Source organism: Rhyacophila brunnea, unplaced genomic scaffold (genome assembly GCF_057557595.1).
Source record: "Rhyacophila brunnea isolate RB1 unplaced genomic scaffold, BYU_Rbru_1.0 scaffold_8, whole genome shotgun sequence".
Taxonomy (NCBI): Eukaryota; Metazoa; Arthropoda; class Insecta; order Trichoptera; family Rhyacophilidae; genus Rhyacophila; species Rhyacophila brunnea.
Window position 1 is genome coordinate 12,423,981 of NW_028233350.1, and position 15,696 is coordinate 12,439,676.

General features: G+C 33.7%; 1 protein-coding gene across 1 annotated transcript in view; it reads right to left on the reverse strand.

Annotated features, from left to right (window-relative positions):
• The window catches only part of LOC147063927 (uncharacterized), a 30,110-nt gene extending 18,880 nt beyond the window's left edge, over nt 1-11,230 (reverse strand). Inside the window, exon 1 of the mRNA XM_085959116.1 lies at nt 11,168-11,230. Within this exon, the coding sequence (XP_085815242.1) occupies nt 11,168-11,197 (30 nt within the window). The 5' untranslated portion in view covers nt 11,198-11,230. The remainder of the gene's footprint in view (nt 1-11,167) is intronic.
• Nucleotides 11,231-15,696: the final 4,466 nt, after the last annotated feature.

Sequence of the window (15,696 nt, forward strand, 5' to 3'; positions counted from 1 at the left end):
ATTATTGCGTATGTAAATGAAACTATTTCTGAAGTAGAACAAATTGAAACATCTGAGGCATCTGATGGATTTTCCAAAAGAGCTTTAATATTCTGCAGCGTTTGAAGTCCAGTGCATATTTTTATTTAAAACACTATTTAATTTTGTACTTATTTTTATTCCAATTGGTCCAGCGCATCTATTCTATACACAAGACTGCTTTCGGCCGCTACAACAGCTATCTAGGGTAGGAAAGTATCAAAGTATTAGTAACAATTGTAACAATTACAATAAGTTAGTTGTAAATGTTACAATAAGTGCTATGTGTTAACAGCCTCTTGGCTATGCTAAATTTCAGAGCGAAATAGTCAGTTTTGACTGTTAACGGCTAATAAGTGCTAATACCTCGATACTTTCCTACCCTAGATAGCTGCCGTAAGGGGGCGGACAGCATTCTTTTGTACAGAATAGATGCCCAGAAACATTTCTTATTTTAGCAGCAGTATTGTTTAAAATATTAATTTGCTCCACTAGTGACTTTGTAGATGATTCTAACATTTCAATTATTGTGTTTACTAGATGACCATAATTTGAAGTGATGAATGCCAATTCATTTTTTATCGAACGGTTTCCCATTATTTATGTGTTTATGTAAAAATATGTGCTTAAACCTAGAATATGTAAAAATATGTAATTTAAAATTTAAATTTAAATCCAAAAACATTTAAAAATAGGTGCTAAAAATAGTGCTTAAATGTTTCAAAATTGTCTGAAATAGATAGATATTTTTGATTTGGTGTTGTGGGGCCACTTAAAAAAAATATTTAAATACCTAAGAATCCTAAGCCTAGTCATCACCAATAATTATTGAATGGCTTTTAAATATTTTTGGTTTATATTAGCTAATTAAATTTAAATAAGTTTCATTCGTACAAAAAACCCGTCAATTGTTAGCCATAATAAAAAAATGGAACATTATGTACGAGGGTGGGTCAATAATTCCTTAGAAAAAAGCATTAAAACAGTTTTTATTTTTGTATTTTTTTTTTATTTCTCAACATAATCTCCTTGGAGCTCAATACACTTGGTTAGACGTTTCTCAATTTTTTTAAAACCGTCAGAAAAATAAGTTTTCTGAAGGTCCTCAAAATAAGCATTTGTCCGATCGATGACTTCTTCATTTGAAAAAAAACGTTGTCCACTTAGCCATTTTTTTAAGTTTGCGAAAAGGAAAAAGTTACTGGGGGCTAAATCTGGCGAATACGGTGGGTGGTCGACCAATTCGAACTTCAATTCTTCAATTTTAGCCATTGATCGTAAACATGTGTGAACACGGGCATTGTCCTGATGAAAGAGGATTTTTTTCCTGTTTAAATGAGGCCGTTTTTCTTCAATTTCGTTTTTTAGCTGGTCCAATAAAGATGCATAATAATCCCCTGTTATTGTTTTTCCTTTTTCCAAATAGTCAACGAAAATAATTTCACGTGCATCCCAAAATACAGTAGCCATAACCTTACCAGCTGATTTTACGGTTTTCGCCTTCTTTGGACATGGTTTGTCTTCGCAATCCACTGCTTTGACTGTTATTTCGTCTCGGGAGTATAGTGGTGTATCCATGTTTCATCTACAGTCAGAAAGCGACGAAAAAATTCATCCGGATTGCGTTGTATGAGCGACAACAGGGCTTTAGAGACCACCACCCTATTGCGTTTATTGTCGACTGTGAGCAAACGCGGCACCCATCTTGCAGAAATATTTTTCATGCCCAATTTGTCATGTAAAATAGAAATGACGCTACCTTTTGAGATCCCTGTAACCTCAATTATCTCACTCAACTTTAATCTTCGGTCACTTAACACCATATCGTGGATTTTATTGATCATTTCTGGTGTAGTCACCTCTACAGGACGTCCTGAGCGTGGTTCATCCTTTGTTGATGTACGACCACGTTTAAATTCATTTAACCAGTTATAAATAGTTGCAAGTGAAGGAGCAGATATGCCGTGAACTAAATCCAACTCATTTTTTATTTCCTTTGCTGTAAACCCTTTTATATTAAAATGTTTAATAACAGCTCTAAACTCAATTTTCTCCATTTTCCATTTTTCCATTTTCCACAAGCAAATTTTTTTTTAAATGTACGAGAAACACACAACAACCCGACCAATCTGATTGAAACTTCTTAGCATACTGAATCGGTAGTGCCGCTGCATGAAAACAAACCGCTTACAGTACTAGTCGCGCCACCTGTCGGCTTTTCTAAGGACTTATTGACCCACCCTCGTATTATGGTGTTGTCATCTAGCAATATCAAATTAGGTATACATAATATATATATATATATCAGCTTAGCCTTACCTTGCCTTAGGATGCCTTAGGTTATTAGTATCATATTGTTGTGACCATAGATACTATACGTAAAGTTGTCACGCTAAATAACATTATAATTAATACCTGATGCTATGCAATATAGGTATGCGTGATAGACTATTCTGACATTCATCAACATTAACATTAAATTAATTTGCATAGGAAACATTATCAGTCGATAGGGTAGATTTCTATTGTATTACTTAGTATGTAGTACCTAATAGAACATAAATCTACCTTATAATAATGAATAAAATAACATAATACTACGAAATATAACCTGACTTTACCGGACAGATTCGTTGAGCTGTTGTGTCTTGTTTAGTTTATTTGAATTATAATTATCTATAAATAGTACCAATATGAGTGATTGTGCAACATTCATGCTATATTTAACAACACTTCAATATCACAGTAGTGATTTATAAGAGTTGTAATGTAAATCGAAATAACAATGAGAATAAGTGACAAATAGTAGGGGGCTTCCATCTAAAGTTAACTAATTAATATTGATACACAGGGCAGCGATGTAAAGTAAATAATTATGGAAGCTACCAGATGATCAGTGGGTGCTTACCGCATAAGTGCGACTACATATTATGCAGAGATAAAAATGACGATCGGAAATTTTGACTGTCATTAAAAAATAATGGTAATTACATAGTACCGATTCAATTCAATAAGTAAATAATATACTGCCCAAAACAATCAATAAAAACAGTTTGTCAAAATGATTATTTTCAGTATTTTTCTTTGCCATAAGTAGTTGGAACTTTTAAAACAATTCCGGATTAAAAATTCACCAAAACACATATAAAAACTTAAAATATGTGTATCTCTTAATGTGATTTAAAATATTAATTGAGTTAGCATTTACTTGGTAGAATTCTATTTTACAAGAAATGAAAATAGTTTGTCACAAATATTTTAAAATTTAAATACGGTGAATGCATGGCCACATTGTTGGAAATTATGTATTCTTTAGTTTTGCACACATGCACAAAAATATTTTCCCATATAAATGCGTGTCGCGCGTCGAATGGTTAACTATTGTGGATCAACTAAGCACACCGTAATATAACCGTATCAGATTTCTTAAATTCCATACTTTTGTTTTTGTATAAAGAACATTTTGGGGGTTGAATTTTTTAGACCTTTACGGACATGATAAAAGCGCACAATCACTCGCCAGAATCAATATAGCCATAGGATAATGTAAAAGACTAGCAGACAACTAAGGTGCTGGATTTAAGTCATGGTAACTATCTAATGTCCTTCCCACATAGAATTTCACTGGTTTTTATCAGGCGATGGTTAAGTATTCTCCACAATCGGGCTATGCGAAAATATTTATTATATTATTAATATATTAATACCTACTGAAATTTCCATAAGTACATAAGTATTATACCTAATTTACATATAAATAAAGGCTATATTTTATTGAACTATGCACATTATAATTTTTGCTGTAATAAGTTACTGGGGCCTGGTTAAGGGTTATAGAATTGTGAAATAAATGTAATAAAAATAATTATATGTGTTGGTGGCGCCCTAGTTTTTAGTTTGTTTTCACTTGACAGTTTAACAAATGACTAACAACTATTTCTCATAAATGTTTATTTAGATATCAGTAATGCACCGAGTGAATAAATCACAACGTAAGTAGGCAAGGACCGCATACTATCTCGCCGAACTAAAAGCACTCTTTACAAGACACTTGTATAGCCAGTGCTCACCTACGCATCGGAAACCTGGACATTAACTCTGCGAAATGAACGAGCCCTGAACATCTTTGAAAGAAAAATTCTCCGCCGTATATATGGATCGATCAGGGATGGCACCAATTGGAGGAGAAGATATAATGCTGAGCTCTACGGGCTGTACGAAGATTACAGCGCAGTTCAATCAATTAAGATTAGGAGACTGCGATGGCTAGGTCATGTGCACCGTATGAATGACAATGAACTGGCAAAAAGAGTGATGTCCAGCAATCCAATAGGATGTAGAAGAAGAGGAAGGCCAAAGATTCGCTGGTTGGATGGAGCTGCCAGTGACTGCCGTATTCTGGGGATACCAAATTGGAAAGCGGCCACACTGGATAGGGGGTTGGAGGAGGCCAGGACCCATACCGGGTTGTCGCGCCCCTGATGATGATGATGAAGTAGGCAAGGGAAATAGTTATTTTTATCACTATATTTCTTAATTGGGGAAAAAGAATTGATGTCAGAAGAGTAAAATTGAATTTACATCAATATGATATGTTCAAAATTTTATCTCAGTGTGTTACCGTAATAACTATATTACCATAGGAATGAAATTAGGATAGTGAGGCCTTCATCCAGCAGTCGATTTATTTAGGTTGATGATGATAATGATTTAGATAAGTATGTAGGTACATTATATCATCAATTATTTTTGAATGGCTTTTAAATATTTTTGGGTTATATTAGTTAATTCAATTTAAATTATTTTCATTGCTTCAAAAGAATCCGTCCATAAACGCATAAATAAATCATATTAAAAAAAATTTGAACATTTAGCAAATATCATATAGAAATTCGTTGGACCGACAATTTAGTGGAATAAGCTTAATGAGGCATTCATCCAGTAGTGAATTTATTTAGGCTGATGATGACAATGATACAAATAATATGTATAATATATCACCAGTAAGTTGTTGAATGTCCTTGAAATATTTTTGGGTTATATTAGGTATTTTAATATAATATCTCGTATTTTGTTCCAAACAAAAGAATAGTATATTGTGAACAACCATATAAAAATTAAATTTGGAGCATTATCTATGGATTATATAAATATTATGGTTATGAATCTCAGTGTGAATTTGGACACATCATAATGTCAATATTGGTCGGTAATGTCGTTTTATAATGTGTTCAATTGGACCGGAATATATTTTTGGAGTGTGTAAACTAAGTGAAAGTGTTGAAAGTCAACAAAGTGGAGTTTAGATAGGTTTTTAATTTGTGTGTTATCCAAAATGCCTACATACAATAGAATATTTCCTTTAAAGAACAATCAAAAATGACCACAATAACTTTCGTTTATTATGTTCGGTTAGGTTAAAAGGATATTAACAATATAATATTCACTATGTAATTAATGTAACTAATGCAGAAAATAATGAATAAACTTTGTCCAAAAAGTTAGATTGTAAAATTTGAAATGCTTTTTTGAACCAATTCGCGATTAAATTCTCATCAGAACATAAATAAATAACGTAAAGTACGTGTATCACTAATTATTGCGGCTCGCACATCACAATTCGCCTTGTGTGCCTGACGGCCATAAATCAAAGACTTCTGAGACTGCCGGCGAATGTTGCATGCTACAACCACGCACATCTGCCTAGCGGCAAACGTCAAACGCGGAAAAGGAGAAGTCTCTTGTCTGCCATTTATATTGAGTTGATTGTATGAACAAACGTCAAACGCGGTGACCAGCGATGAGCGAGCAATGACAGTGTAGAGAGAGACAGAGACAGAAATGGCCGATGGCCGCAGGCTGTGCGCTTGCGCGGAGCCGACATTTTTCGAGATCGACATGCAGGCTTTGGCCAATGCAACTAGACGAATGTCGCAGGCTCGCAGATTTGCAGTTGCATCGGCCAATCTGTGAAGCTCCATTTGATAACGTTTGTTTCTTGGTTTACGATGATGTCACATCGACGAATTCGCCGTAAGACGCATGCGGCGAGTTCTGATGTGCGAGCCCACTTAGTGTTGCACACGTTAAAAAAATATTTTCCAACATAAGTGCTTACCAAAAAAGGCGACTGTCGAATTGAAAACCTATTATCGATTAATCAAATACACTTAGGTAGATGATTTGATATAATATAATATGAAATGATACCTAAATTAAAAACATAACCGATAGTCAACATTAACGCAATTTGATAAGCATTCCATGTAAGAACTGCTAGTTAAATTCATCGTAATTAAGTAGGATGTTCGTAGCTTAATTGGTAAAGCACATTGGCACAAATTTAGTGGTTACGGGTTCAAGTCCCGTCGGGAGTCGTATTTAAAAAAAACGATTTTTTTCTAGTAGGTACACGTCTGAGATGATTTCAATTTATGTATATTTAATGATTAACACTGATTTATATAATATATGATTTGATATATGAAATGATACATAACCTTCACTATTATACATGTGAATAGTTTTCGGTGATGTTTCTATCGTCGAATCTGACACAAGCAAAATAAAATATAAATATTTAAAATACATCACCGTATGCACTCTGTTTTCTGTAAATAACTGTAACTGACGACAACGATGTGTCACATAATAGTGGTAGAGTTTAAAATTTTGCTCATATTCACAAATTTTTCATGAAAAGGCCCCTCCTTATATGAAAAAATCTAACCTGACGGATATTTTTTTTTGTAATTTTTGTAATGTCACTACGGTTTTTCACCAGCCGTATTAGGTGTTAACAATTATTTTACATTGTCGTATAATATATTTCGGTTAAGCTGTCATTCGCTGAGATCAACAGGGTTGAATCTTATACTTACTTGTAGAGTAAATGTCTATATCTAACTACAATATAGTACCTACCTTATTTACAATATCTCTACAGTCAAATAATAAAATAATCACAACGTTGCGTCATCTGGATACTGTTTTATGAAAGTCAAATCACTTTTTGTCGTCATTTTGAATCTCTTTTTAGAATTTCCGAACGTGTTTTGTGTGACGCATTGAATGGATATTTTAATGCTTTTGGGATTTCTATCAAAAATGTTAGCGAGAAAATTACAGCATAATTCCATATTCTGGGCAAGTTGCATCAGATCATCAACGCCTTCGACTTTGAGCTACTTACGAAGGTTAAGTAACCAATAGAATCTCTTTCTGCTCAACTTCTTCTGCTCTATGCTCTCTGTATTATGAAACGAAGTAAGTAAATTATATTCTAGACAATGTGGCCGAAGTACGCAGGTTTCCGGCACGTAATACGAGCTATAAGATATCTTGATTTAGTGGCCCATATCGACTGTAAAAAGGAAAAAGGACGTAATCCGCAAAAATCAAATTTTACAGGAAGCGCAAAAACGTTTTTATTATGGTTTTCGGTCAAAGTTAAAATATAAAATAGACAATATAACCGTGAAGTGCATGATAATTAACAGTTTGGTTTATATATTCCTAATCTGATATTTATTATAGGTATGTCAATTAAAGAAAAAGCAACAAAAATGACGGTTAAGTCGTTTTTCCCCACTTCACTTTCTGTTTTTTTTTTTTTTTTTTAATTCCAGCTAATTTTAGATAATATATCGGAAATTGCAGCTTACATCCTTACACAACGTGTATTTAGTCACGTACAAAGTTATTATCCAATAAAACCTAGTTTGAAAAAACTGAGGATTACGTTCTTTTTCCTTACTAGAGTCGATATTAAAACGTACCTACTTATAAGTAATACTATAATTAGTCCAAAAAAATCTTAATTATATAGCCACACCTCAAAGTCTTCTCATAGTATTTACTATTTTCCTTTAACGTCCAGATTTCGATTCCGTAGACTAGTACGGATAAAATTTTGCAACTGATTACCCTCCACTGAGTGTGTGGACTTTGTGTCAAATAATATAGTAGGTATGTATTATAGAAACTTTCAATATAATTATTATGTAAGAAGATTGAAAAACATACCACATTAGCGCAAGGCTCGATAGCTTTGGTAGAAACAAAACATTGTCGCCGAGTGGTAGAAAGCGATGCAATATTTTTGATGTAACTAAAGTCAACGCTAGTAACCATAAGAATAATAATATAAGTTCTACCCAATACCTACGCACTAGAGGAAATTCCAACTGCGCATATTCACGGCTAAATTGTATCACTATATTTGAGTCAGCTAACTCACATTTTGCAATTTTGTTATTTTTATGTTAAATTTAATATACCAAGTGATTCTAAAGGCATTAATCTATATAAAGAGAAATAGTTGGCTAATTTGACTGTCGGTGTCATAACTCACATTTTTCAATAAATAATAATATTACCTAACCTAACCAAACAGGGAGCTCTATTTCTCATAGTGTAGGTACTGTGTGTCTCCAGCCTTATGAGTATTATATATATTTACTCACTCATTAACATTCAAGGGAGTTTAATACTTTTCATCTAATTACAAAAATACAGTAGGTACTCTGGTGCAATGTTCCCTCTAAGGTGTGCGCGTGCACACCTACCAAAATATGTCCGCACTCATGTTTTCATCCCTCGCACAGTCCTCACCCAAAAATATGGCAAAAGAAAGTTTCAAGAAGAGATCACCATATCCGTCCCGCTCTATCGCATGCCAAAGTATACGAAAAAAAAATATACATATTTTAGTGTTTAGCAATGACCACCTATGTGCCGGGTCCTCTACATTTTCTTAGTCTTTGACATGTTTCAATTTGCTAGAAAAATTGTCTGTACAGTCTCATAGTAGTCCTTATTGTGAAAACATCACAGTTCTTATAATATTTTTTAAACGGTAAAAGTGTTCGTGCCAAAAAGCAGTGTTTTTACTTAAAATATTTATAATACAAAACTAATAATCAATTTTTGTAATAATTAACTACAGGTGTATTCAGTGTACGTAACAAACAATTCAAGTGAACAATACGACTGCTTGCACAGTTACATAATATATTATACAATTATTATACTTATTAATTATACACAATTTATCCCCTTAAAATGTCAAAAAGGAGTGGATATGATATTTCAAATGCGATCATTAAGGCCCCATATGCGCCATGTAGGTCAACATGGAGATTTTGTGGTATTTTCAGAGCATAAGCCTGGACATTCCTTAAACGTTGTAGATGATCTATTTTTTATATAATTTTGAAACCTTGTTATCCTTTATATTTAATTTAAACATTTGATGACTGCATAAAGTATTTTTATGACATAAAATAGTATTCTTTTCAACCCCTCGACCTAATGTTTTTGTATAGATATGGCGTATTTCAAAAAAATACTACCTTATCTTAGGTCAATAATTATTATAAAACAATCATTATTCGTAGGATGTTTTATCACATTTGAATAGTCAAAGACCTAGCTTATAATTAATATCTTTATAATTATTTCAAATGTGTTAATCGTGCCCATTTTTTGAATAATAAAATGCCTAATTCTTGTCAAATTTGGGATCACATAGATTATAAATATATTTTTTTATCCTAAATATTTCACTATATAATGTTAACAACAATTTTACTAATGGTTTTATAAATGCGTTTAAAAAATAATAAATCTAAAAAATCTTAATACCACTGCACATAGATGTACTGAAAAATGACTATATTCTAAAACTTTAGATCGAGGGGTTGAAAAGAATACTATTTTATGTCATAAAAATACTTTATGCAGTCATCAAATGTTTACATTAAATATAAAGGATAACAAGGTTTCAAAATTATATAAATAGATTATCTACAACGTTTAAGGAATGTCCAGGCTTATGCTCTGAAAATAACTACCATTTTGACTTACGTGGCACATGTGGGCCGTTAATAAGAAATCTTCCGATAAATTTAAATTGGAATGGCTCCCTGAAATCGTCGAAACAGAAATGCCATTTTCATGCATTCGCAAAAAGTAAAAATGTCTGATATATTAATAATTTATTCGGAAATATATGATTGTGTCAAACGCATCATATGCTCCGCAGCAAATATGCAAGGAGAATTCATGTCTGGAAAGAAGTGGATTGAATGGAGGTTGTATATTAATCTAAAAGGTATTTAAGTCAAAAGTACACCGGGATGCTGTTATGAAATTTAAAAAAAAATGAAAATAGGTGGACTATTGAAAATAATGACAGAAACACCCGAAGAACGAATGAATAGAATTGAGATCGCTGAGCGCAAAAAATCTGTTTGCGATTTAGTCAAAGTGTTATCGATAATGTACTATTGGCTATACAAATAAAAGCTTCTACACTTTCTGTGCAAGATATTCATAATCATGTATCTAAATAAATACACAGATATTCCCGAATATTATGCGTTCGAATTCGTCGAACTTCGACTTAAATTTTAAACTTTGTCATTAAAAAATAAATTCTATGTGTGTATTTGTGGGGGGGGGGTGCATATTTACCGCACCGGATGACACCAACCCTGCACAGATGCGTTGATGATCCGCACACACAATAGAAAAATTAGAGGGAACGTTGCTCTGGTGGTATTTTGCGATTGTCTCAAAACTCGATTTTTGGAATATGTCAGTTATGATTCTAGGCAACTCGCTTATAATTCACCCTTTCTTAAAATGAAATAATTGTGAATATATGTTTCCTTTAAAAAATGGGTAGGTACTTGCATTGATAAAAAATAAAAATAATCAATATAGTGAAACTACTGTTGTAGTAATGCGGAGTAACATAATATAAAAAATACCTTAGCTAGTTATTTGAGATGAAATAATTTATATTATGTTAAAAATGGTGTGCAGGAAGAGGTCAAATATCTGTGATGGCGAATCAGTGAGACCAATTATTCAGACTAAACACATCAATCTTCAGTAAAGAAAAAACAAACAGAAGAAATTTGACTAGAAATAGTGGAAAATATTATGTAAATGAGATTTACGTCGCATTGCACGTAGAAGCTGCTGGTAACACATAAATTGAGAAATCATAGTTTAGTTTAGGACTTAGCGTATATTTGGCGTTGCTATCGAGCGTTCACTTTTCACTTATTTATATTTAAAACAACACTTGTTAAAGAGAAAATGGCAATCCGGTATTCAAAATCATGTTCACTTTTCTTACCACTTGCGTAAGGCGCAGTGCCTTGATCATTATGTTTCTTTATAATAATTACCATCTAACTGTATTTAATGCGGAATTGCCTTCCTCTTATAACTTATCTGTATCTCAATGTCTCTAATCTAAGTCTTAAGACTTTTATTATATCTAATTTGCTTACATTCTTATATCGCTAAGACCCAATTGAGTGTCTGTAGATTGACTAAGCACGTCACAGATTTTCCTCATATACATACAATATATTATTATTATACTGTATTCGGCAGTTTTATCAGGATTTTTACCAAACATTTTAATGATTATTTTATTAAAATAATGTAACACTGATCCATCTGCCAAATAAAAGTATAAACCAGGCATGTCCACAGTGGCGGCTCTACCTAAAGGTTTCGTAGGGGCCATCCCCACATCGTTATAATGTCAAAAATACACGTCAGACATTTTTATCATTGTAATTACATGATTAAATGACCTATTTAATTTATTTTATCTATCTAAATTCGTTGCAATTTTATAGAGATATTTATAATTATTATACAAATAATTAAAGCAATGATTGTATATTATGTAATAACATAATGATGATAACGTGGTGTTAAAATAATTGATTAAATTAAATACGCTCTATTTCACGGTGATATCTATGTACAAATTAAGAAAGCTATGGCATCTATTTTTTGATGACCGGGTTCACTCAGCCCCATCCCGTCGTCGCGGTACAATTTTCGTTCTACAAAGGATGTGAACGCATTAGTATTAGTATACGCATACTGGTGAGCGAATCAAATAACCCCTAGGTGAGTAAAAACGCTCGCTGTATGTCGTTGTTCAAAACTGATAATGGTAAGTCTATAATAATTAATTAGGTTAATATTTTTTAAATACGCTTTTTATGTGTTTAAGTAACGACTCAGATAGTCATATTATTTATTCTGAAAAAATACTCATTTCCTCATTAATAAAATTATATAATTATAAGTAGCTTGGTACATAATCTATATATATAAAACAAAGTCGGGTTAGTTACACCATTTATAACTCAAGAACGGCTGGACCGATTTTTATAATCTTTGTTTTGTTGGATTTGTCTCCGCCCGGAATAGCAGAATAACTATTAAAATATCGGATAAATCACGGAAAAAATGAATTATGAAGAAAAATCATTTTCTCATACATTTTGACATTTTGAACAATGAACCTCGCCATTCGAAAATAAAAGAAAATCACAAAAAAATTAAATCCGTATACAACGTCATCTCTGATACATGACAGAAACAATAAACAAGAAACAAACAAACAAAAGAAAGTATGAATATGGCGTTTTTGACAGTTGATTCAGTTCAGCTCAGATAATACCGAAAGACTTTGTTGTAGACAAATAGCGATTTTGATCGTGATTTTCAAACTATAAGTTGCCTTCTAAAATGTTCACTTTGTGAGGTTATCAAATTTGTGAATGTGCGCGTATCGATAATTGCTTTATTATGTAATTTTGAATTGTGTGATTAATTTTCCAGTGTTATTTACAATGCCGCAAGCCAGAAGATCTAATCTATCTATCTATATAAAACAAAGTTGGGTTAATTACACCATTTATTTTATAACTCAAAAACGGCTGGACCGATTTTTATGATCTTTAATTTGTTGGATTTTTCTTCGCCCTGAATAGCAAAATAACTATTAAAACATCAGAAAAATTCACGGAAAAAGAAATTATGAAGAACATTCATTTTCTTATACATTTCGTATGGAACGGCTTTTTTGATGATGTCTATTGATGATATAGAACTGATTGACTGGTTTCGATGAAATTTTTTTATTCGTCTTGGCCTCGAGAAGCTTTTTCGCGCATTGGAAAAGTAAGAAAATCACAAAAAAATCCATATACACCGCCATCTCTGATACATGAGTATTGCAATTCAGTAAAGTACATCAAATACATCTGCAAATATGTCACCAAAGGCAGCGATATTGTGGTTTTTGGCGTTCAAACTCCCAATACCAACGATGAAATCACGCACTATCAATTTTGTCGATATGTGAGCTGCAATGAAGCAATTTGGTGTATTTTCTCATTCCCCATTCATGAAGGTCATCCCACTGCTATACATTTGGCGGTGCATCTGGAGAATGGTCAACGAGTTTATTTTAATGCATCGAATGTTGCTCAACGTGCTGTAACACCTCCAGCGACAACATTGACCAGTTTCTTTTCAATTTGTCAAAGCCATCCGTTTGCACGAACGTTGTTCTACTCTGAGATGCCACGTTATTACACTTGGAACGCTTCATCGAAGAAATTTCACCGTCGGAAGCAAGGCGATGCGGTTCCTGATCATACGGATGTGCATTCTAATGATGCTCTTGGTCGCATTTACACAGTTCATCCGAAAAATGACGAATGCTTCTACTTGCGGTTGTTGATGGTAAATGTTCGTGGGCCGACATAATTTGAATCACTTCGAACTGTCAATGGTGTAGTGTGTCCAACATTTTGTGCTGCATGTCAACAGCTCAATTTGCTTGAAAACGATATTCATTGAGACATGAAAATCGCTGTAGCAATTGTTTCTGCATCTCCAAGTCAGATACGCACATTATTTGCTATCATTATTTCGACATGCTTCCCATCAAATCCACCTGAACTGTGGAACAAGTACAAGGATGACATGTCAGATGACATTTTACATCGAATTCGTGTCAGTTCAGAGAATTCCGATCTCGAAGTGAATGAGGAGATACATAACCAGGCTTTGCTTTTGATCGAATACATGTGTTATCTCATGTGCGGCAGTTTGTTATTTTTCCTCGATGCGCCTGGTGGAACTGGGAAGACATTTCTCATGTCATTGATTTTGGCCACTGTTCGTGCGAGATCCGAAATTTCTGTAGCAGTTGCTTCTTCTGGGATAGTGGCCACGTTGTTAGAAGGATGCTGAACGGCTCATTCAGCGTTGAAATTGCCGTTAAACCTTTAAACGACTGAAATAGCGACAAGCAGTATTGCGAAACACTCAGCAATGGCCAAAGTTTTGGTAGCAAGTAAAATCATCACCTGGGATGAATGCACAATAGCGCACAAATGCGCATTGGCAGCACTCAATCGAACTATGAAAGATCTGCGCAATTACTCAAGATGTTTTGGTGGCGCAATGATTCTACTATCTGGCAATTTCCGCCAAACACTACCAGTCATTCCAAGATCGACCGCTGCCGATGAAATGAACGCTTGCCTCAAATCATAGACTCTGTGGCGCTATGTGAAGAAACTTCAGCTGACGACAAACATGCGAGTTGCATTGCTAAACGATCCATTTCTCTAAGCAATTGCTGACTATCCGTAACGGCCGTGTTCCTGTCGACGAATCGAACGGATTGATTTCGTTTCCGCTGAATTTTTGAAATTTCGTCTCAGCGAAGGACGACCTCATCAACAAAGTGTTCCCGAACGTCATTGTTAACCACAAAAATCACAATTGGTTGAGTGAACGAGCAATTTTTGCGGCAAAGAACAAAGATGTGGATCACTTAAACTTCACAATTCAAAATCAAATCGTTGGTCCAATGCATTCCTTCAAATCTATCGACTGTGTAATAAACGATGACGAAGCAACCAACTATCCAACTGAATTTTTAAACTTATTGGATCTGCCTGGCTTGCCACCGCACAATTTACAACTGAAGATTGACTTGGTAGTTATCATGCTTCGAAATCTGAACCAACCAAAACTATGTAATCTATTTCATGTTGATTTGATTTTTGCACATTTATTGAACTTAATTCATTTTGAGTATTTTAATTCAGCTAATAAGTTAACACAAGATTATTGATTCTGAGGCGGTACGAAGTTCGCCGGGTCAGCCAGTGTATAATATAAGAAAGTGGTAGGTATATATATTTAATAATTATTGGCTAAATTCCACCACCTAGAAAGTCGTCGAGCCATTACTGCATGTCCAACTTCAAGTAGACTATCTATTTATTCAGTATTACAATTATCAACCAAACTCTTAACTTGCACAAACGTATTAAATTTCACTCAGGGCACTGAGGTATTACAGATTGAACAACAATGGGTATACCAATGGGTATGTCTTTCATCATCACACAGAAATATCTACTCAATTCCCAATTAGTCGTGACAATTATGAGGTTGGTTCCTCTTTTGGGTACTAATTTCACTAATCGTAACTATTCTAATATTGCGCAAAGAGTCTGTAAGAAAACTACGCCTCAGTTTAAAGCGCGCGGTTTCACATATTCTCTTTCTCTTACTCATATTACAGATCACCGTGAGTGATACAATATGAAGTGATATGACGCAGTCACGTCAGTTTCGTCATGGTTAATTTAAAAATGATTTTTAAGTAAAGTGAATGAGGAAATAAAAAATAGGAATGTCGGCGTCGTGTTCAAAATCTCAAAGAAATCATATTATATTACAATAATTGAATGTGCACGCTTTTAATTTTTTTACTGTTTTCCTATGATGCAATAGACCAAAATGCATCTCGCGGTTAACGCGTTGGAC